The 24,887-nt window shown below is 47.8% G+C and overlaps 1 protein-coding gene across 1 annotated transcript; it reads right to left on the reverse strand.

The window, feature by feature from the left end:
• Nucleotides 1–20,608: 20,608 nt before the first annotated feature.
• Nucleotides 20,609–21,529, reverse strand: LOC134434305 (olfactory receptor 14C36-like; the record flags this gene model as incomplete). The annotated part of the gene is made up of 1 exon (XM_063182982.1): nucleotides 20,609–21,529. A coding segment is annotated over exon 1 (921 nt), but the record flags the coding sequence as incomplete, so codon positions are not given.
• Between the last annotated feature and the right edge of the window lie 3,358 nt (nucleotides 21,530–24,887).

Below are 24,887 nucleotides of genomic sequence, written 5' to 3' on the forward strand. Positions count from 1 at the left end.
ACCCACCCAGCCTTGCCTCCTGGTTATGCTTTTCTCCTACAGAAGAGCTCATTGGTTTTAGTACAGAGATTTTTATTCTCTTGGTGTCAACACATTTGACTTTTCTTTACTAATTTATTTTTGCCCTGAGGGGTGTTTTATAGGAGATTGCTTTGCACACTAAGATTGGAGTTAACTGGGGTGTTTTACTTTTTAACACAAAAACATGACCTAAAAACCTTGAACTCAATGGTCAGATGACTTTAAGAATTTTCAGTATCCAAAATGATAGATAAAATACTCACACCAAACAAATAACAAGGTATTTACTCTTATGCCTAATCCTACAAAATCATAATATGATTTTATGCTAATCCTACAAAATCATAGTACACCTTATGCCTAATCCTACAAAGCCATAATATACACCAAAACAGACAAAAGCTCCAACACAAACTAAAAATTCTTCATTCATTAATAAACACTAACTAATAATAAATGCAAGAGGAAAGTATCTACTTTTCCAACTCAAAAGTAAAAGACAAATAACATTAACTGCAATTTTTAACAGTTCTTAAAGAGTTTTGATTATTTAAACAGTTCTTAACAAGTTTTTGACTATACACACTCTCTAGTAATCTTTAGGTCTCCTCTGGAGGGTTAGCTTTAGATCGTCTGAGTGACTAGTCACAATCCATTCATTAGAAGACTTAGTAGGGGTTGTGGTTGGTTTTGACTCTTCAGTGGGAGGTGGTGCAGGTCCTTTAATCTGGGTTTCATGTGTCCACCCCCTCTCTTGGGTCATATGGCTGTATTGGTGGTGAGTAGGACCTGAAAAGGGCCTTCAAACTTAGAGGTTAAATGTGCAGAGTTCCACGATTTAACTAACACCCAGTCCCCTGGATTGATGTTGTGTTCCTTAGTGTCTAAGGGAGAGGTTTGAGGGAGATAGCCCTTTTTCCTGAGATCTTCTAACATACTTCCTATAGCCTTTAGATACTTTTGGGTGGCTGTCTCTCCTTCTGGATAAATTCCAATGCTATATGGTGTTGTCAAGAAGGGGAGTCCAAACATCATTTCATAAGGTGAGACTCTTATACCTGATCGAGGCCTTGTTCTATTTTGTAACAGTGCTAAGGATAGACATTTAAGCCAATTCATCTGGGTTTGTGTAACTAATGTAGTTAATGTGTTTTTGATGGTTTTATTCATTCTTGCTACTCTTCTGGAGATCTGGGGATGCCAATGGGCTGTACAACCTCCCTTTCATTCCCAGGGCTTCAACAACTTGTTTTAAGACTTGGGCTGTAAAATGTGGACCTCGGTCAGAATGGTCATTATTTATCAACCCATATTGGGGAATGATGTTTTCTACAATTGCTTTTGTGGCTGTTTGGGCTGTCTGTGTTTTGGTCAGGAACACCTCTACCCAATGGGTGAGGTGATCCACAGTCACTAATAAGTATCTGTATCCCTGGACAGGGGGCATTTCTGTGAAGTCTACCTGCACACTTTGGAATGGCCACAAGGCCAACTCTCTTCCCCCAGATCAGACAGTACTCTTCTCATTACTTTCTGATTAATTTGTTGGCAAGTTAAACATCCCTTGGTAACTGCCTTTGCTATGTTATGTACTCCCATGCACATATGATCCCTTGGAAAGTGGTCACATAAGCCTTGTATTTCCCAATGGGTCAACTCGTGTAACTTCATCATCACCATTTGGGCGAGAGCTTTATTTAAAATTTGCTGTCCATCAGGGGTCCACCATTCTCCATTTTCTTTTTGCTGTCCTCTCATCTTTTCTAACTCCCTTAATTCTTTCTCATCAAAGATGGGTCTTTCCTCTTTTCTTTCTCTACTTGGTGTTCTCTCTATCTTAAAAATTGTAACTGGACTTTCCTGTTCCAAAGCTACTTCTTTCACTACTTGATCAGCTAATTGGTTTCCCTTTATTTCAAGGGTGTCTCCTTTTTGATGTCCTTTTATGTGAACTTTGGCTATCTCTATTGGTTTCCTTAGTGACTCGAGTACTAATTTTCTTAGCTCTTCATGTATTATATTTTTGCCTTAAGAGTTAAGGTACTCCTGTTCTTCTCATAGGTTTTGAATGTATGGGCAATCCCAAATGCGCACCAGGAGTCGATATTGATTGTTCCTTTATCTTTTTCTAGTAAATCTAGACTTCTCTTCAGGGCACAGATTTCACAACACTGGGCAGACCAATTTGAGGGTAGCTTTCCTCAACTTACATGTTCTGCCCATCTATGGTTGCATACCTTGAGACCTGTTTACTGGCTACCATTCATGATGACCCATCTGTAAATAAAATTCTCCCATATGGGAGGGGCCTATCTTCTAAATCTTCTCTCACTTTAGTCTGCATATCAATAATTTCTAAACAATCATGTTCCAGGTCTGTTAACGGCTCTCCTGTGAGGAACTGGGCTGAATGAAAACATTTTGAAGAGACTAATTGGAGGCCCTTGGTACTTATTAGGATGACTTTATACTTTTGTATTTGGGCGTCGGTTAGCCACTGAGGGGCCTTGTGACTTTAAACAGCTTTCACATTGTGAAGAGTATGAACCCGGATCTTCTCCTTTCAGGTTAGTTTCTGTGTGTCTTCTACTGGGGTGGCTGTTGCCTCTGTCACTTGCACACAGCCTAGCCACCCTCTGGCTACTGGATCTGGTAACTTGGAGAGAGATGTGACCAGCTTCCTGCATCCTCTCCAATCCTGTGTAAGGACTTCACAAGCTACCCCCTCTTCCACGTTTACAAATAGGTCAAAAATCTTTTAAAGGTCTGGTAGGCTCAGTACAGGGGTACAGCGGTGCGTATGTGGCCACTAGGGCGAAGTCCAGCTAGCTGATGGTCTGTGGCTGACACCCCAGCTGCATAAACTGCCAGCCCCCCTTGGCGTCTATAGGCCTCGGGCTGGGCTGGCTTGTGCACTGGTCACGCTGCTGAAAGGACGAGAGGAAGGAGCCACACACTTGCTGGGGGTGAAGGTCAGTTTATTGATGTCACAGGATCACCAGCCAGGGGATAGCACCAACCAGCAAATAGCCCTGAGGGGTGGGAGAAGCAGGGTTTTAAAGAAAGGGGGTGTACCAGGGAGGGATCCACAGCGAACCAATAGAGAAAGGTGAGGGGAAGAACTTAACATAACTGACATACAGAGGTATCCAATAAATACAAAGTAAAGGAGGGGCCCCGGGACCACAGCCAACCACAACCCCCAGAGAGATGAAGATTCTAGAAGGCTAGGAGGAGTGGGGGGGGATTGACTGGGGAGGAGGAAAAGTTTACTTATAAGGAGGAATGAGGGAGGAGAAATTACATAACTTAATTGACTGACAAAACCAGGGGCAGGGGTAACCATACCAACATAATTGTCAGGAGGGCTATGGTGGGAAAACTGGGGAGGGCAGAACCATTTTACATTGGACAGGGGGGAATAATACATAAAATGGCGGAGCAATACAAAAAACTTAACAACACACTACAACACAGGGGCAGAGGACAATTTAGTTTTCAGATTCCGAAGCTGTTCCTCGTCATTTGAGGTCCAGGTTACAGGCTCTGAGTCTATCAATTTGTCATGTGGAAATTTAACGCTTTTAGTGGTTTTAATACTGATCAAGCCATAATCTGCAATACTCAAACAAACCTAATAATTTTCTAACATCTCTTTTGGTCTTTGGGGCAGGGATGGACAGAATTCCCAAAATTCAGGAGGCCACAAAAGACTTAGACAAAATGAAAATAATTCACTATTGTATCAAAGTCTGGACTAAGTTAAACCTGCAGGGGGAGTGGCAATGGTATGGGACAAGAGATCTATGGATGTGTTCCCAATTAAAACAACACCTGAAAACCCGAGAAAGTCCCAATCTTGAGCAGTTAACATATGCTGCATGTTGGCAGAGGGATACCACTGGCAATGTTATACAAATCTGTAAACTACAAAAATGGAAGGAAAATAATGAGGGGAGAAAAGAGGTTAGTGTTAAGTGGGACCCCCTTGATTACTTACCTCCTCCTCCATTCCCTCCTATTTACCTGGCAAGGCCCCACGCTCCTCTCCCAGATCCCCCAATTTTACCTCTGGCCTCTCCATCCCCAGAATCAGCAGCCGCTCTGATCCTATTACCACCTCCAATTGACACTCCTATGGTTATTACTGCTACCCTAACCTCAACTCCCTTACCTGCTCCAAACACTACTGCCCCACCTCCCTCTAATCCAGTTATTTCTTCAGTCTCCCCCTCAGCCTCTTCAACTGTCTCTCCAGCCCCACCTCTAGTGTCCCTTCCTACAGGTTCAGTCTCTTTCCCCTTACCTACTGCTGTACCATTGCTCCCTCCTAACTGGGAGGTGAGCACCTCCATCTCTAACCCAGTTAGTATAAGTCAACTAGCCCCACTCCTCCTGTTTCTTCCCAGAAGGGTAACCTCACGGAGGGACCTTAGTGTAATACAAGATCTAAAACATCTAAAGTGGAGAAGCTTTTTCCTCTTAGAGAAGTCCCCATGGGTGGGATACGTGGGGGACTTGGGTTTGTGAATGCCCCATTAACAGCCACTGAAATTCGAGACTTTGAAAAGGAGTTAGGGAACTTAGTGGAGGATGCAATAGGTATATTGAACCAAGTAGACCAATTTCTAGGCCCCAACATTTACACCTGGGGAGAGTTGAACTCTATCTTTAAAATTTTGTTCAGCGCAGAACAAGTAAGGATGATTAGGGCCGCAGGAATGCGGATCTGGGAGTGAGAAAATCATTCAGGAGATCCCAGTGACCAGAAATTACCCTTACAGGACCCTGAGTGGGACCCTAATGAAGAGAAAGATAGAAGGAACATGGAAGAGTATAGGTCCCTGATAGTTAGAGGAATAAAGGAATCAGTTCCCTGAAGTTATAACACAAAACTAGCTTTTGATAGCATGCAAGAAAAGAATGAAACCCCAGCTACTTGGCTTAAGAGATTAAAGAGGAACTTCCAATTATATTCCAATAGAGATCCTGATAGCTCTGAAGGCCAAGTACTTCTAAAAGTGCAATTTGTTACAAAATCGTGGCTGGACATACGGAGGAAGTTAGAGAAAATGGACGACTGGCAGGAGAAGGGAATAAATGAACTGTTAAAGGAAACTTTAAAGATATATTTAAGGAGAGAAGAGGAGAAAACTAAAGCTAAAGCTAGAATCATGGTAGCTGTAGCCAGGGAAAGTCTAGGGGTAAAGAGATCAGCAGGGACAACCATCGAGAATCACTGCAAATGGACACAAGTCCTCCTTTGAAACACCCAAAGATAAACCTATACTACCGCCATGGGTGGATACGAACAAGAGACCAGGGGCACCACTGAGCGACAGGAAATGTTCTTATTGTGGAGAGATAGGACACATAAGAAGGGATTGCAATAAACTCTCTTTGGATGAGGCAATGGTAAAAGAACAAGAGGCTCTTGAGAGACTCCTGAGGGATGACAACAAGGGGTGTCAGGGGCATTCCATGCTAGGGGACCCAATGTACCATCAAGAAGAGCCTCTGGTAAACTTTGAAGTCGGTCCCCAAAGTGAGGAATTTGAATTTTTAGTTGATACCGGAGCAGATAGATCAAGTATAAAGGAATTACCCGCAGGAGTGACGACGGGGAGAAAGGTCTGTGAGGTGATGGGAGCAGAGGGAAAACCATTTAGAGCCTCCATAGCTGAAAACGTAGAAATTAAAGGAAATGGAAGGCAGTGTATGGCTGACTTGACCTATTTACCTAATCTAGAAAGTAATTTACTAGGAAGGGACATACAAGTCTCATTAGGAGTGGGGATTATCCCAAAGGATGGGAGAATGATAGTCCAGATCATGAAATTGACATCAGGAGATACAGAGCAGATAAACCCAGAGGTTTGGGCAGGAGAAGGAAAGAGGAGCTATCTAGACATCCCACCAATAAGAACTGAAATGCAAAAAGGAATTCCTCCCGTTCAAGTAAAGCAATACCCAAGGTCTATTGAGGGAAAAGAGGGACTGACCCCGGTGATTGAGCAGCTATTAGAGGAAGGTATCCTGGAGCCATGTATGTCTCCCCACAACACCCCTATTTTAGCAATCAAGAAGGCAGATGGAAAATACCAATTGGTTCAAGACTTAAGGAAGAAAAATAAGAGAACTATAACCAGGCATCCAGTGGTCCCAAATCCCTACACCATCTTGAGTCAGATCCCAAGGGAGCATGTCTCGTTTACTATTATAGATTTAAAAGATGCATTTTGGGCATGTCCTCTCTCTGAGGAATGTAGAGATTGTTTCTTGTTTGAGGGGAAACATCCAGAGAAGAGGAGGAAACAACAATTAAGGTGGACGTACCTACCCCAAGGATTTACTGAGTCCTCAGATCTCTTCGGGCAAGCCTTAGAAGGGCTTTTAGAACAATTCAACCCTGAGAGCGAAGTACAAATTCTACAATATGGAGATGACTTATTAATATCTGGAGAGGAACGGAATAATGTCAGGGTAACAAGTATACGCCTTTGAAATTTCCTAAGAGCAAAGGGTTTAAAAGTATCTCAAAATAAATTGCAATTTGTGGAAGTGGAAGTTACTTATCTGGGACACACAATTGGGAAAAGAAAACTAAGAGAGATGTCAGAAAACTATTAGGCTTATTTGGGTACTGTAAGTTATGGTTAGACCAATATACCCAAAGTGTAAAATTTTTATATGACAAATTAGTAAATGCTGACCCAATAGAATGGAGAAATGAGGATGACAAAAAACTAAATAATTTGAAAGATAAACAAACCTCAGCACCTGTCCTAAGTTTGCCCAATCTGGAAAAAGAATTTGACCCATTTGTCAATACTGAAAAAGGAATTGCATATGGGGTGGTAGCCCAAGAGTGGGGAGGGTGCAAGAAACCAATAGCTTACATCTCCAAACTGCTAGACCCGGTAGCTAGGAGGTGGCCGGCCTGTATTCAAGCAGTTGCTGCAGCAACCACCTTAATTGAAGAGACTCAAAAACTCACCTTGCAATGTAAAATAAGAATCCATACACCACATGATCTAAAAACAATTTGAAGGCCAAAGAGCCCAGAAGTGGCTTACTGACTCCAGAGTATTAAAGTATGAAATAATCTTAATAGATGCTGATAACCTAGAGCTGGAAATCTCTAAAACTCTAAATCCAGTGCAGTTTCTCTCTGGAGAGCCATTATTAGAACTAGAGCATAACTGCTTGGAACAAGTGGACTTTCAGACAAAAGTAAGGGAAGATCTAGAAAAGATACCTCTACCTTATGGAATAAAATTATTTACTGATGGGTCTTCGAGAGTAGTGGAGGGAAAAAGGATGTCTGGATATGCAATAATTGAAACTACAGAAAAGGAAGACATGAGATTTACCAAGAAGGGCAAACTGCCTTCTAATAGGTCAGCTCAGTGTTGTGGAATCTATGCCTTAACGAAGGGACTTGACTTATTGGAAGAGGACCAAGGGACAATTTACACTGACTCACAGTATGCCTTTGGAATCGTTCATACATTTGGAAAGATTTGGGAGGAACGTGGGTATCTGAACTCCAAAGGAAAAAACTTAGTGCACACAGAACTGATAAGATCAATATTAGAATCTCTACCTAAACCTGCAGAGATCGCAGTGGTACATGTTAAGGGACATCAGAAATGGGATACCATCGAGGAAAAAGGGAATCAGTTAGCTGACCAAGTGGCTAAGGAGGCAGCGTTAAACCCAGGGGAGCCAGTGAAATTGCTCAGGTTAAACAAAGTGTTAGGCGAAGAAAGGAAAGGAAAACTAGTATTCGGTGAGAAAGAACTAAAAGCAATAAAAGAATTAAAAATGCATCAGGGGAACCAAGGGGAGTGGTTGACACCAGATGGGCATAAATTTTTAAATAAAGCCCTAGCCCAGAAAACGTTAACAGAGATACAGGAATTAACCCTTTGGGGGAGTCCAAGGGTTATGTGATCACTATTTAAGAGAAAACTTATGTATCGGAATACATGAGGTAGCAAAAGCAGTAACTCAGGGGTGCATAATTTGCCAAAACCTAAATCAAAAAGTGATGAGGCAGACCATACGAGGGGAAAAAGAATTAGCCCAAAGACAATTCCAAAACATTCAAATAGACTTTACTGAAATGCCCCCTGTACAGAGTTGCAAACACTTATTGGCAATAGTTGACCACCTTACTCATTGGGTAGAAGCCTTTCCAACTAGAAAAGCGACCGGAAAAGCACTAATAGAAGCCAAGATTATCTTTGAATTCTAACATCAATCCCTGATACGGGTTGGTGAACAATATTGATTCAGATAGGGGACCACAATTTATCGCACAAGCATTACATAAAATAATTGAGGCTTTAGGAATAAAATGGAGATTACATACCTCATGGCATCCCCAGAGCTCTGGGAGGGTAGAAAGAATGAATAAAACCCTCACAAATATATTAACAAAATTGATTGCAGAAATGTAGATGAACTGGCTCAAATGTCTACCCCTTGCCATTTTAAGTATCAGGACAGGACCCTGATCAGATATAGGGGTTCCGCCCTATGAAATGATGTTTGCACTCCCATTTTTAATGACTCCATATAGTAGTGGGGACTATTTAGAAGGGGAAACAGCTACTCAAAAGTAAATAGAAACCACTGGAAAGACCCTAAGGAGTCTGAGAAAAAGAGGATATCTTCCCCAAACTTCCCCCCTTGATACAGATGTGCACCAAATAAGTCCGGGAGATTGGGTACTAATGAAGTCATGGAGCAATACCCCAATAACTCCAAAATTTGAAGGATCCTTCCAAGTATTACTCATGACGCACACTGCAGGAAGGACACGAGAAAGAGGCTGGACTCACATCACTCCAGTCAAAGGACCGGCACCACCCCCAACAAACAGAAGACTGGATCCAACAGCACCAGCTACAGACGCTTCCACATGGGTTGCAATCCCGAACTCGGACAATCTCAAAGTTACCTTTAGAAAGAGACCTAAGGTTGCTTAGAAAGACTGATAAAAGCACAAGAGACAAATATATTAAAATTGTTATACTTTTATTCAAGTCATTATTATTTATTGTAATTGTTGTTGACTTATGAATGTGGAATTTTTAGTTTGTGTTGGAGCCTTCATTAGTTTTGGAGTATATTATGATATTATTGGATTAGAGATTAGAGTGAACAGTTTGTTAACTGTTTGGTGTAAAGATTTCATATATTATGTTCAATATAGAGAATGGGTTCCTCCATCTCTTTTAAACTGTTCAAGGTTACAAGCTGAAGAGTTATAAGAATTAAATGTTAGTATGATAGTTAAGTTCAAAAGGTTATATCATCAATAGAGTTCTAATAATCTGTTTTTCTCCAAGGAAAACCCTGGGGGTTTCAAACCTACTCTCCTACAGAACATTCCTCAGGAGCTATTAAAATGATAGGAAGTGGGAGGAAAGAGAAGGGATCCCAATCCTAAGAGGCATGGCCGGGTGAGATCATGGCAATGGTTCATACTGGACTCTTGGGAGGACTGGTGTTATTCCTGTTTATGGAAAGTATAGGGAGTAAGGAAAATCCATGTACTATCACCCCCTACACAATGGGGAGAACATTGGGTCACTGATAAGGGTTCACACCAATGTAAATCCTTATTTTTTAACTACTCCCAGGTATTTACCTGTCAAGAGGTCGGGAAAGTCTATTGGATTGCAAGAAGCAGTGCCTCATTTAGGCACTTGGAGAATGCCCTGGAAGAAAAAATTGGTTTTGTTTTGAGCATGAAAGTAATCAGGAAGGACTGAAAGATCTAATAAAGGAAAGACAATTAACAGTAACCACCAAAAAGGATGAAATAGAAATGCCCTTAGGGAAGAACCTATTCCTAGACCTAGTTGAAAGAATTAGTAAGGAACTAAATCTAACCAACTGCTGGGTCTGTGGGAGTACTAAAATGACAGAAATTTGGCCATGGGAGGGAATTAGTTTAGGACCATTAGAAGTTCTAAGGTGGGAACAATCAGGACAGAAACCTCACATTTTAGGACAAAGAAGGAAAGAACAATGGGACGTGAAATCTAAAGTAATTGGGGAAGAATGCATAATAAGGGCAGGGAAGAGATATAATACCCCAGTGGGAAAGCATGCAAGAGGTATCTAAAGATTGAAGACTTAAATGCTAGATGGATTCCCCAAGAGCCAAATCAATAATGGTCCACTGGGAAAAAGGAAAAGGGGTGCATTTATCCTGAAGGCTATAGGCTGCACAAATGTGCAGAAAAAGGGGTAAACCCCTTTTGGGGAATAAGACAAATATGTAAATATTGAGAATACCCTTGGGAAGTCTGAGACATCTTTTGGAAAGCCCCCGATCATCTATTTTGGATTTGTGGCATCACAGCCTATACTACTCTTCCAGGAGACTGGATGGGAAGCTGCACTATAGGTGTCATCAAACCTGCTTTCTTTCTATTGCCAAAGAAATCAGGGTCAAGTTTAGGGGTTCCATTGTATGACAATTTGAGAAAGACTAACCAGAAAAAGAGGAATATAATTGACCTGGGGAGAAAACAAACCTGAAAGGGAACAATCTGGACAGCAGAAGAGATAATTAACACATATGGACCTGCAACTTGGGCCCAGGATGGATCCTGGGGATATCGTACTCCAATTTACATGCTCAGTAGGATCATTCGCCTCCAGGCAGTACTAGAAGTAGTGCCCAACAGAACATCACTTGTCCTTGACCATATTAATTACCAACTGGCCCAAACTAGAACTGTCATCTACCAAATTTTACTTGCAGTTGATGACTAAGTAGCTGATGAAAGAGGGATATGTGGAAAATTTAATTCATCAGAGTGCTGCCTGAAAATCGATGATAGAAGTGAGGTAATAAGAAATATCTCTACAGAAATACAAAAAATAGCATATGTGGGAAATCAGGAGTGGACTCCCCTAATAGGCACCAGTTGGTGGGATGATTTTTGGTCTTTTAAAGGGAAATGGTGGAAGAAAGTAATCTTTATAGTAATGGCAGCATTAATAAGTTTAATAGTTTTACCTTGCCTACTCCCATGTTTAATTCGGTTTATATCATGTAAAATTCAGGCTAGTACACAGTTTTCAGAAACAACTGCTCAAGCCAAAACCCAAATAATGATGATTGAAAGTCAAGACGGAGAACATAAAACAGCTAAAAGTGTTTATGACCTGTATCAGAAGTTAAAGAAGTTTTATGTCCACGAAACAAAAATTACATATTGATGTGGGCTTAAACTCAATTAAAAAGAAAGAGGGAGGATACTGTGAGGAAATAAAATCCTGGAGATGACAGCTGTTTTTCAGAGGAGTAATTGGTAGTTCATGTTAATGAAGTTGATAAGGTCTTAATTTGAAGTGTTTGGTCTGTTTTTAAACATTGAATGTTAGAGTTCTAGGACTTGCCTTTAGTTGCTGATGTTAAAAGTTGCTATTTTACCCTGTATTTGTATCTCTCCTCGAGGTACTCTCTATTTGTATCCCTTGTAGTCTGTTGTGAAATATTGAATGTTAGAATTCTAAGACTTGCCTTTAGTTGCCGCTGTTAGATGTACCTATTTTACCCTGTATTTGTATCTCTCCCCATCATACTCTGTATTTGTACCCCTTTCCCTCTCACCCGGGATTTGTATCCCTTCCCATTGGGAACCACTTCCCCTGCTCCCCTGCTCCCCGGAGGACTTGCACCCGGACTGAATTCAAATGAGAGGCTGTGGGAACTATATGAACCCTCTCTAAACAACAAACCATCACATTAACTTTGACTTTAACCCACCAGAACCACACTAAGTCACCCACTCTAGACCAGAGCTGGATTTCATGCTGTCACCATAATTTTGATAGTACCCAGCTTGAAAGATACCCCGGAAGTAGGAGCCAACATCACCTTCCTAAAGACTCTCATGAGGACGGAAGCCCCAGCTGTGTGGAAAGACAAAGCTGGACTCCTCCTCCTCAGCGTTGTCCAGTGGGAGCAGTGGCGGTGTGCGCAACCCCTCGGGTTCCCCACCCAGAGCTGACTTTAATAAAGGCCTTTTAAAGGAGCTGGTCTCCGGGCCCCATTTATCACAGCTGGCAGGGGCTGCAGGTTGATGCCATTTGTCCTTGCTGCCCCTCACATCCCCCTGGCCCACCAAGAGCCCCGAGGCAGCCGTGAGGGACAGGCCCTGCTGGCCCAGGCTGGGCTCAGGGCTTGGCCTTTCTGCTTCCTGCAGCCAAGCCAGGCCTTGCTCAGCATTGCAGTTCCCTGCTCAGAGCCTTGGGCTCCCTGCAATCCTGCCCTCAAGGATCTGCTCTCACCAGGCCCTGGGCAGCCTTTGGCACTCCCTGCCCTCCCTGGGGCCCAGCCATGCTCCAAGGCACTTGGAGTTTTGCTGCTGACTCCTTGAGCAGCTTCTCCATCCTTCTCTGCATGCCTGAGGCTGCTGGACCCAGCCCCAAATCCAGCGTGGGGCTGATTAAAATACAGAAAGGCCTCAGGAAGTCTTTGTCTCCCTTCCATTGTCTTTGAGTCTCCAGGGCTTGTGCAGTGATTGGAGTCAGTTTGGAGTTGTCTTCGGGAGGGAGATTCCAAAATGCACCTCCTGATTGGTTTTTAATCAAGGGTGCATTTTATTTTTTTTAAGTTCATTGAAGAGGTGACAGAAGCGTTCCCCAGATGATCTGGATGCTGAATGTCTCCTTAGGAGGTCTGGGCATGGAGAAGAATGAGCCCCTTCATGCTGAGCCTGTTTGGACAACCTGACCCCCACCCCCAACCACACCATCTCCCCCTTGGACTGAGATCCCAAAACATCCAAAAATGTTCATGAAATTTATTATTTTATTTTTACTCTGTAACATATTATTTAGTGTTACTATTTTATTATTTATATATTTATTATATGTGTTTATATTTATAACAAGAGTATTAAATACACTTGTATTCTTTTTGTGATATTTTTAAAATCCTTTTTACAATACAGGGGTGGAGGGGGCAGTGAGGGCACTTTGGAGTCCATGGAGACACTTCAGGGGCCCATTTGGGGCAGTTTTGGGTCTGGGGAGGGAATTCAGAGAGAACTTGAGGGTCTGGAGGACACTTGGGGGAGCCGGGTTGGCACTTGGAGGGGCACTCAGGGATTCTGAGGGACAGTTCGGGGTCCGGGGCAGCACTTGGGGGTCCAAGGAGGCCCTTGGAGGTCAGGGAGGGGAATTTGAGGCCCTTCGGGGTCCGGGCAGGCCCGTGAGGAGCTCGAAGGGGGCTCCCTGTGGCGCGAGGGGGGATGAGAGTTGTATGCGCTGGTATCATACGGTTTAACGGGGCCGCGGAGCATCACGGGAGTTCTGGGCGCAGCTGCAATGGCTCTCGGTGGGGCGCGGGGCATGACAGGAGGTGAAGTCCCGGCTGGATTAGCACTGTACAGGTGCCGCGGAGAATGATGGGAGCTGTAGTCTCGGAAGTGGTTGGAACGCAGCGTTTGGGGGTCCGGGAAGGCACGTGTGGGACACCTTTGCATCCGAGCCGCGGGTTAAAGTCCTCGGGGGAACTTAAACGGTTCGGGAGCCCATGGAGGGAGCTCGGGGAGCTCTAACCGGGCTCTTTAGGGCACGGTGCACGGCAGAAATTTTAGGCGCGGGACTGTGTTCTGAGGGGCTCTGGGGCCGCGGGGGATGAGAGGAGATGAATTCCTAGAAGTGGCTGTACCGGGCATCTGTGGGGTTGGGAGCACTCGGGGGGTCCGGGGTCACTTTGAGGGGTCCAGAATGGGCGCTGAGGGAGCACTGAGGAATTCTGGAGGATCTGGGGGACACTAATGGGACTGATGGGGGCGGATGCCGGGGTTCTGTGGAGCGCGGGGCATAACGAGCGGTTCAGTCGCGGCTGCAATGGGGCTGTATCTGGCCGCGGGGCATGGTGGGAAATGTAGGCAGAAAAAATATGCTGTCAATCTAGGAACCGCCTTCAGACCTGGATCTCTGGTGCTGATTGGTTGCAACTGGTGATGTACAGAGGCCTCGGCAAATGGGATGCAGTGGAGGTGGGAACAGCAAAATCAGCCTCCTCCAGTCCTTGCCAGTACAGCCCAGTTCATTCCCAGTACACACCAGTAAAACCTCAGTAAAGCCCAGTACATCCCAAGTAGAATACAGTACAACCCCAGTCCCCCTCCAGTTCCTCCCAGTACAGCCCAGTCCATCCCAATACACCTGAATTCATTCCCAGTCGTTCCCGGTTCCTCCCAGTGTCATCCATAGGTACCCCAGTGTCCCCAGTCTTCCCTGCAGTATCCCCAGTATCCCCAGTTTCTCCCAGTATCCCCCAGTGTCACTCCCAGTATGTCCCAGTGTCTCCCACAGCCTTCCCAGTTTTCCCCAGTATGTCCCAGTCCTCCCCAGTGTTTCCAAGGACAGTTTAATTTCTCTCGGTGGCCATGGCAGCCAAACCCAGCATTGGGGTCAGCGCAGTGCCCATGGCCACAGCCCCTTGCAGTGGCCCAGTACAGCTTGGGCTGATGATCCACCCTCACAGCTGGGCCAGGGCAGCTCTGCAGTGCCTTTGGTGGCACCTGGGGCTGGCACACACCTGAGCAGTGTGTCTCTTTGCAGTGGGGAAACTCAGGAGTTTGAGACTGCTTCAAAAAATCCCCAAAAGTGAAAACCCCTCTTAGGCTGAGTGCAGCCAGCTCTGCAAGCACAGCAGGGCCCAGGGGAGTGAGGACAGACAGGATGGGGCTGGGCAATGTGGAACAAGGTTGTCCACTCTGGGTCAGAGCTCCAGGCACAGCTTCTGTGAGCAGGCCAGAGCTGCTGAGGAGAGATCCTGGGTCAATATCAATCACAGAATGCTGCAACAAGATCTAATGTAAAGAGAAATAAAATAAATACTTTATTTAAAATAGGAATGTGTATTTCTTACAAGGTCCTTGAATTCTTTCTCATTAACTGGATTAGGAAAACTTTAATGATTCTCACAAGACTTAGATGTTGTTTACATCAGACTCAGTCCCTGACAGTGTCTTCAAAATACATCTCAAGAACTCAAAGTTAAATTGAAAGTGTGAAGTTTCTTGAAGTTTTAATGGGTCCCACTGAGGGACACAACTCAGCAAGTGTCCCCAGGTTCCAGTTAGAGCAGAACAATGGAGGCAGTGATGACAGCTGGGGACAAACAAGGCCAAGGTGTCTCTGGTGGTGAGCAAAGCTGGATGTGTTTGAGGAATGCAAAGGGCCAAGGGCTGAACCCCAGCCTCTGGCCAGGCAGATGCTGTCCCTCCCTCCTTGCTCAGGGCTCTTGCCGGGATGGGCACTGGCACGTGGGGATGTGCAATGGCAAGGGCAGGAGCATGGGGCGGCCCCTGCAAGGCTGCTGAGCAGGGACAAGGAGGCCATGAAGCCCCAGGCCTGCAAGGGTCACTTGTCTCCTGCTCCTGCCTCAGGCCCAGGCCCAGCAGCCATGGCCAAAGTGCTGCCCAAGTTGGCTCTGGCAGGGCTGTCTTGCAGCTGCTGCCCATGCCTGTGCCCTGTGCAGTCCAGGCTGTCCCACGGTGTCCCTGCCCTGCACCTCTGTCCCTCCAGGCTGTCGGCATCCCCCGGCTGCCCCACCTGGCTGGCCCCTTCCTTTTCTGACAGCTCTGCCTCCTGCCTGCCTCTGCCTGCCCGCACAAAGCCTGGGGCTGATACCAAAAGGCTTCATTCCATTTTTACCCTGCTTGTTAACTTTCAGCACAGGAAAAAGGCATGCAGGGGCTGCTTTCTCAGCAAGGATAGTTGGAAGAGAAGAAGACATCTAGCTCAGGGGTGCAGGGAATAGAGAAAACAAGGACTGAATCTTTGGATTTTGGGTGGGTTTTATGGAAATGGGTAAAATGTAATTCACATTTAGGGTGTGTATATAAGCAACACACTGCTAGAATTCCCTGTCCACATTTTTAGGAGTTATCCCATGTTGGACCTTAGGCCTGAATAAATGATGCCCTCTGAAATAGCAAATGAGTCTTAAAGAGCCTTATTTTGATATTTCAGAGATTTAGTGACAGCATGGCCTAACAGAACCAAGGAGTCAGCTGTGACACTGTGCAAACTCATGGAACAAAGGGTCCATGGTGACACAGCAGAACCCCATGGAACCAAAATCCATTTTGGCACATTGGGGCCACATTGAACCAATGGTCCATTGTGATGCTGTGGATCCAAGCAGACCATTCTGACCCTGAGAAACCTCTTGGAACCAAGGGGCCAATTTGACACAGCAAGGCCTGGTGGAACCATGGGTTCATTGTGACACTGCAGAACCTCGCAGAGCCAAGGTGACCGTGTTCTACTGTGGAACCCCATGGAACAAAGGGTCCATGGTGACACTGCAGAACCAAGGAGAATGCTGCTGGCAATGTGAAACCTCATGGAACCAGAAGCCCATTGTGACACAGCAAGGCCTGATGGAACCAAGGGTCCCTTGTTAAACTGTGTGGCCTCATGGAACCATGAGCCATTGTGACGCAGCGTGGCCACATGGAGCCAAGGGGCCACTGTGACACTGCAGATCCAAGGAGACCATTGGAACTGAGGAACCTCATGGAACCAAGAGTCCATTCTTCCACTGTAGGGCCCTGTGGGACCAAGTGGAGCACAGTGACATTGTGGGGCCTCATTGAACAATGGAGACTGTTCTGACACTTTGGGACCCAATGGAACCAAGGGGCCATTAGAGCATGGCAGGGCCTGGTGGAATCAAGGGGACTGCAGGGAACACTCTGGGTGTCCATGGGATCAAGGGTCCATTCTGACACCATGGAACCAAGGATACCATTGTGACACTCTGGGGCATCATGGAACCAAAGGTGCATTGTTACACAGCAGGGTCTCATGGAACCATATAGGCCATTTTTACACTTGGACGCCTTGTGGAACCAAAAGGCCATTGTGGCACTTCAGAGACTTGTGAAGCCAAGGGGACCATAATGACACTATGGGGGTCCATGAAACCAATGGTCTGTTGTGACACTGCAAGACCTTATGGAAACAAGGAACCATTGTGACACTCTGCAGTCCTGGCAGGCCAAGGGGCAGTTGTCACACTGTGTGGCACCATGGAACCAAGGAGGCCATTGTGACACTCCAGGGCCCCATGGAACTAAGGATCCATGGAACAGTGCAAGACCCCATGGAACCAAAGGTGCATTGTGACATTGTGAGGCCTCATAGAATCCTGGAGGCCATGATGACACTTGGAGGCCTCGTTGAATCAAGGGGCTCTGCAGGGCCTGATGGAACCAAGGAGTCCCTTCTGACATTGTGAGTCCCCATAGAACCAAGGGTCCATTTTGACACTGCAGCCCCAAGGAGACCCCTGTGACACCGCAAGGCATCATGGAAGCCAGGGACCATTGTGACACTGGAGCCCCATGGAGAAAAGAGGCCAGTGTGACACATCTGGGCCTCATGGAATTAAGGATCCAATGTGACACCACCACTGTGACCCTTCAGGGTCCCATGAATCCAAGGGAACAGGGAACAGGTTTTGCTTGGCCTGACTGGTCCTACTGCCCTTGTCATGTCGAAGGTTTCTTCTCATGTACCCCTGAAACCCTGGGGCTCTGGGCTTTCCTTCAAATGGAAAAGAACTGCCCTTCTCATTAAGCATCTGTGGCCAAAATGGGATTCCCTCTCCAAAATTCCCAATATCCAGGGATTGCTCCTACACAAAAGCTGCCATTACCAACAAGTCTGGCTGCCTTGGCCTCCTGAGGGCCGGCTCTCACCTGCCTTCCAAACACAGGGGCTCCACGCTTTCCTTTCTGTGGAGAAGAACTGGCCTTCTCCTACAGGGAGAAGTGGCTGAAATTGGGATTCCACATGCATGATTTCAAATAACCAAGGGTTGCTACCAGACAAAGCTGCCAGGAGAGACAGATCTGTGTGTCCTTGGTCTCTGCTGCCTGCAGTTCATCAGCCCCTGAAACACTGGGGCTCCGTAGTTTCCTTCCTGTGGGGACCACTGTGTCACTGTGGGGCCCCACGGAACCAAAGGGCGACTGTGACCCTGCAGGGCCTCATGGAAGCACGGGGCCATTGTGACACTGCAGAAGTAAGGGGAACATTGTGACACTGCAGGGCCTCATGGAACCAAGGGAACATGGAACAGGTCTGGCTGGTTTGGCCTCCCAGGGGCCACCTAACAGGTCCAGCTGATCTTGGCATGCTGAGGGCTGCTTCTCATCAGCTCCTGGAGCACTGGGCCTCTGTGCTTTCCTTCCAATGGAAAAGAACTCTCCCACTTTCCAGGTGCCCATGGCCAAAAGTGATACTCCCTCTGACAAATTCCCTATATGCAAGAGTTGTCCCAGACAAAATCTGCCAGGACAGAGAGCTATGGCTGCCCTTGGCATCTGGTGGTCACTTCTCATCTCAGGGAAGCCCTGAAGAAAGCATTTGAACAGGTTTGACTGCTGGAACATCAACGAGTCTCTCCTCCTCTGAAAAACTCAGATGATTTTCTGATCATATGTGACTTTTTTTCCTCATTTTGTATTTTGCATGAAATATTATTTTCAGCTACATAATATTATTCTTCTCACTCTACCAGTGTTATCTGACACAAAACACCTCCTCTACATATAGATCCAAGTCACCTGTATAAGCAGACACAAGAAAGAATCCAGCAGGAATGATTTGTCTGTGCTCCCATCTGTCCCATCTCCTCTGGAGCTGGAGGTGCAGCCCCAGCACTTGTCAGGGCTCAAGGGCTCCCAAGCTCAGCTCCCACCCAGAGAACTTGCAGACCCTGGGCTGCTCTTCTTGGCCCCTGCACACTCAGCCAGGCTGAGATGGACACTGATGGTTTCTGGGCCAGGCTCTCTGAGCCCAGCCCAGCTCCCTGCAAGCTCTGCCAGCTGCCCTGAACTCTGGGCAGCACCAAGGGCCTCTCCCCAGCTCAGCCCAGCCGGCTCTGGCCCCACAGCTCTGCTCAGGTCAGGCTGCTCTGGGCACTGCCCCACGGCCTCAGGCCCTGGCAAGGGCACAGCAGCAGCTGCAGCTGCCACAGGACTCAGCCCCAGCATGGGGGAAGGTGCCTGGCCAAGGGAAAGGAGGCTCCCTGGGTGCCCTGCTCTCCTCCACTGCAGGGCCCTGGGGCAGCAAGGGGCCACTGTGACACTGCAGAGCCAAGTGGAACGAAGAGGATCACAGTGACATTGTGTACTGAAGGCACCATAGAACCAAGGCCCCATTGTGACACTCTGGGTCCTCGTGGAACCATGGAGGCCACTTTGACACTGCAGGACCTTGTTGAACCGAGGGGCCATTGTGACACTAGGGAAGCAAGGAGACCTTTGTGAGACCCTGGGGCCCAGTGGAACCAAGGGGCTATTGCGGCACTGCAGGGACTTGAGGAGCTAAGGGAACAATTGTTACAGTCTGGTGCCCCCATGGAACCAAGAGTCACCTGTGACACTGCAGGATCTTGTGTGAGCAGCAGTCCATTGTGACACTGCACCACCAGGGAATCCATTGGGGCACTCTGGGGCCTCATGGGACCAAGGGACCACTGTGACACTGTGTGGCCTTGTGGAACCATGGAGGTCACTGTGACACTGCAGGACCCAGTGCAATGATGGGGCCTTGGTGACACTGCAGGGCCCCATGGAACCAAGGGGCCAGTGTTGCTCTGGAGATACTCATGGAATGAAGGAAACATGTTTGACACCATGGTGGCCCTTGGGACCAAGAGGCCATTGTGACACTGTGGGACCAGGGAGAGCATTGCTGCACTGAGAGACCTCATGGAACCAAGGGACATTGTGACACTGCAGGGCCCAAGGATGCAAGGGACTTGGTGACACTAAGCAGTCTCATGAAACCATGGAAACCCTTGTGACACTCTAGGGCCTCGTGGAACTGTGGTGACTAAGTTGGCTTCAAGTGGTGTTCTGCTGGACAGTAGGAGGGCTCTCGGCAGAGGGACCTGGACAGGCTGGATCCAGGGCCCAAATCCAACAAGGTGAGGTGTAACAAGACCAAGTGCTGGGTCCTGCACTTTGGCCACAACACCCCCTGCAGTGCTCCAGGCTGGGGACAGAGTGGCTGGACAGCAGCCAGGCAGAAAGGGACCTGGGGGCACTGATGGACAGCAGGCTGGACATGAGGCAGCAGTGTGCCCAGGTGGGCAAGAAGGCCAATGGCTCCTGGCCTGGATCAGGAATGATGTGGCCAGCAGGAGCAGAGCTTCTGTGCCAGCCCTGAGCTGCCCACAGCTCTGCACACAGACATTGCTGCTGCAGCTCCAGAGAAGGGAAAAGAAGTGAAATCTCTAAGGAAAACTCAGCTGGGAGGTCCTTTAGTTCCTTTAAAACCACTGAGAGCACAGCTCTTCACTGACACAGTTTAAGGCCGTACTGAATGTGGAGAGAAACAAAATAAAAATTGGGATAATGACATTTCTTTCTGGACAATAAAAAAAAAAAAAAAAAAAAAAAACAAAACAAAGGAATGAAAAGAATAACCCAACCTCAAAACCCAACAAGAAGTATCAAAGATGACTTTTATTACAAGTAATTGGCAGAAACTGGCCAGCAGTTTAATGTTCCTGAAACCATCCAGTCATCATTTTGCACACTGCAGCCTTGAGCTCCTGGTTCCTCAGGCTGTAGATGAGGGCGTTCAGGGCTGGAGGCACCACCGAGTACAGAACTGACAGGGCGAGATCCAAGGATGGGGAGGAGATGGAGGGGGGCTTCAAGTATGCAAAACTGGAAGTGCTGACAAACAGGGAGAGCACGGCCAGGTGAGGGAGGCAGGTGGAGAAGGCTTTGTGCCGTCCCTGCTCAGAGGGGATCCTCAGCACAGCCCTGAAGATCTGCACATAGGAGAAAACCATGAACACAAAACAGCCAAATGATAAACAGACATTGACCACAATAATTCCATGTTCCCTGAGTTTGGAGTGTGAGCAGGAGAGTTTGAGGATGGGTGGGATTTCACAGAAGAACTGGCCCAGGGCATTGCCATGGCACAGGGGCAGGGAAAATGTATTGGCTGTGTGTACCAGAGCATTGAGAAAGGCACTGGCCCAGGCAGCTGCTGCCATGTGGGCACAAGCTCTGCTGCCCAGGAGGGTCCTGTAGTGCAGGGGTTTGCAGATGGACACGTAGCGGTCATAGCACATGATGGTCAGGAGGGAAACCTCTGTCCCAATGAAGAAGACAAGCATAAATAGCTGAACAGCACATCCTGAGTAGGAGATGGTGCTGGTGTCCCAGAGGAAATTGTGCATGGCTTTGGGGACAGTGGTGCAGATGGAGCCCAGGTCACTGAGGGCCAGGTTGAGCAGGAAGAAGAACATGGGCGTGTGCAGGTGGTGGCCGCAGGCTACGGCGCTGATGATGAGGCCGTTGCCCAGGAGGGCAGCCAGGGAGATGCCCAGCAAGAGGCAGAAGTGCAGGAGCTGCAGCTGCCGCGTGTCTGCCAATGCCAGCAGGAGGAAGTGCCTGATGGAGCTGCTGTTGGACATTTGCTGTGGCTGGCCATGAGGACCTGTTCATGGAAAAAAGGACAGTGAAGTGTTAGAGGAGATATTTGTAACCAAAATTAAAGCCATTTCCCGTACACCCTCCTCTGTAACACACAGGGATTATTTTAATTGTCAATTAATTCTGTGTTTAAGAGTTCTGAGGCTTTCTGATTGAGCTCTTCCCATTTGTGTCCTGGTATTCTTGGATATCAGAAACCCTCTACATTGTTTCTGCACTCAGGGAGAACAGAGCAAATTCTGTGAGACAAAATAATGAGAGGAGAGTGAGGGGAGATTGTCTCTCATTCTGACCTATTCAGCTTCTCTGGGCTTTAACCTTTCTCAGGTGGAGAGTGATCATCTTCCCATTTTTTCCCTAAAATGTCACCAGGTCCTGCTCAGAAGAGATGGATCCACCACAGCCCAGCTCCACATTTGTAGCCAAGGACTCACATTGCTCATTTCACCAACCCAGCAGCATTTTCAGTGTCACAACACCTCTGCCTCTCCCCATCAATCTTATCAGTCAGAGATGCTCTAGGACAGGTTTGCATCCTGGATTGGAGCTTCCAGCTTGGACTGAAATCTCGGAGACTTCCAAGTGTCCTTATGATGGCATTGGATTGAGGGAGATGCAGCTCCTTCCCTGGCTGCCCTGACAGCATTGCCCAGAGCCAGGCACTGGGGACAACGTCACCCTGAGCCAGCTGTGCCCCCTCCAGAGCCCCCAGGGCCGGGCAGCTGCTCCCAGCCCTGTGCTCTGCAGGGGGAACTGGGCCCGGGGCTGCAGAGCTGCCCCACGGCTCTGCTGCAGCTCTGCCTGCACAGGAGGGGCTGCACGCCTTGGAGCCCCAGCCCTGAGGGCAGAGGCTGGGCTGGGGCACAGGAGGGAGGGGGCTTGTTCAGAGGGAGGGGCTGCACTGGAGGGGATCCTGTGGGCATCTCTAAACTCTCCCTGCCACAGCATTGCTGGGTTTTGTTTTCTCTCATTGCCAAATCTTCTCTCTGCTTCCTGGAGATTTCCCTCCTGCAGGTGTTTCCCTGGTCCTGATCTCTCCCTGACAGAACTCACAGACCACAAATCTCTGTGCCCTCTCCTTGGCCCTACAGAACGCTGCCTGTTTGCAGGGCACTGGCTGGGGCAGGTTCTGTTTGCAGGTGGGAGAAAGGACAGCTCAGACTGAGCCTGATGGGTCCAGCAAAGGGAATGCTGGTGCTGTCCATGGGCAGAGTGCCTGAAAGTACACTAGGGAACTCCTGTGAATCTACGGAACACTGAAAAACCAGTTTCGATGTCTCAGGAACTTTTAAAATTTCATAATTAATAATTCATAATCAATCTTTAATGTTAATCCCCCCCCGCTGCCTGCCATTCTCCAATATTAGGAAGCTGAATACAAAGTCTTTGGAAATGTCCTAATTTTCAATGAAATCCTTGTATTGGAAATATTTTATGACTGACCAGCATTCCTCAGCATGTCAAAGCTTCATGAGCATATCACCTCCCCTGCACCAGAAATATTCAGAGATTTACTCACAGAGTCTGGAGGCATTGGGATGTTCCAGCTTTAGAAGATGGCTCCAGGAGCTGCAGCTGCCTTGTCCTGCAGCCAGAGGTTCCTGTGCCAGGGGCTGGCAGTGATTGTGCCCCAGGCACTTCTCAGCACCTTCCCAGCCCGGACTGATTGAACCTCTCTGTGCCTCTGTGCTGTGCCCAGGGTGGCTGCAGGCAGTGCCCCAGCCCGCCTGCGCTGCTAGAGCAGCTGCTCCTCAGGAGAAATGTCTTTATGAAGCTCTTCTTGGTTTGCCAGGAGCTGCCTCTGGGCCAGGAGCCCAGCCCAACTCAGCAGCACAGACACAGCACAAGGACTTTAATGACCCTCTCGGGGTTTTGGTGTTGTTTACATCAGAACCAGTCCCTCAGAGTGTCTTCAAAAAACTTCTCAAGAACTCAAACTTAAATTTAGACTCCAAAGTACCTTGAGGTTTTAATGGGTTCCACTGAGGGACATGACTGAGAAAGTGTCCCCAGGTTCCAGTTAGAGCAGAACACTGGAGGCAGTGATGACAGCTGGGGACAAACAAGGCCAAGGTGTCTCTGGTGCTGAGCAAAGCTGGATGTGTTTGAGGAATGCCAAGGGCCAAGGCCTGAGCCCAGGCCCCTGGCCAGGCAGATGCTGTCCCTCCCTCCTTGCTCAGGGCTCTTGCCGGGATGGGCACTGGCATGTGGGGATGTGCAATGGCAAGGGCAGGAGCATGGGGCGGCCCCTGCCAGGCTGCTGAGCAGGTACAAGGAGGCAATGAGGCCCCAGGCCTGCAAGGGTCACTTGTCTCCTGCTCCTGCCTCAGGCCCAGGCCCAGCAGCCATGGCCAAAGTGCTGCCCAAGGTGGCTCTGGCAAGGCTGTCTTGCAGCTGCTGCACATGCCTGTGCCCTGTGCAGCCCAGGCTGTCCCACGGTGTCCCTGCCCTGCGCCTCTGTCCCTGCAGGCTGTCGGCATCCCCCGGCTGCCCCACCTGGCTGGGCCCTTCCTTTGCTGACAGCTCTGCCTCCTGCCTGCCTCTGCCTGCCCACACAAAGCATTGGGCTGATCCAGCCTCCTTCTGGGGGCCATGTTGCACCCCAGTCCTGCCCTGGGAGGGAAATTCCTTTCTCTTTGGGTCCTGTCTGGCCCTCCCTACCTGCCCTTTGCATTAATTCTTTCTCTGTGGGTTCTCTACTATGTCAAAAGGAGCCACCATCTCTGAAACCACTGTTCAGTCCCTCCAAGGATTCTTCTCTGCTGTCCACAGTCTCCACCCCACTGAGCACAGAGCTCCACTGTCCCTATATTGTGCTCGTGTGCTTGAGGCCTCCAAACCCCATCTTGGGAGATCTCTCAGCCCTCTCCAAGGTATTGGCTAATCAGAACATTCTGCTCATAGTCTAAGAAAATCACCTCAGGACAAGGCCAGTCAGACCTGTGTCTCCTGGCTACTTTTGCCTTGGAGCAATCCTTGGATAGATGGAATATTTTAGGCCGAATTTCAGTTTTGCCCATGGGCACTTTGATGTGAACAACTATTCTCTTCCATTGGAAGGAAAACAGAGGCCCGGTGTTTCAGGGGCAGATGAGCAGCAGCCACCAAGGACCAAGGCGAGCCAGACCTTTCTGGAATTGCAGCTTGTGCCTGAGAGAAATCCTTGGATACACATAATTTGGGAGGTAGAATACAAGTTTTGGCCACTGGTCCCTTGATGAAAAGGCCGTTTCTTTTCCACCTGAAGGAAAGCAGAGAGCCCCAGGGTTTGATGGTAGATGAGAAGCAGCCCCTGGGAGGCCAAGCCAGCCAAACTTGTCTCTCCTGGCAGCTTTTGAT

The sequence above is a fragment of the Melospiza melodia genome, unplaced genomic scaffold, assembly GCF_035770615.1.
Source record: "Melospiza melodia melodia isolate bMelMel2 unplaced genomic scaffold, bMelMel2.pri scaffold_34, whole genome shotgun sequence".
Classification (NCBI taxonomy): Eukaryota; Metazoa; Chordata; class Aves; order Passeriformes; family Passerellidae; genus Melospiza; species Melospiza melodia.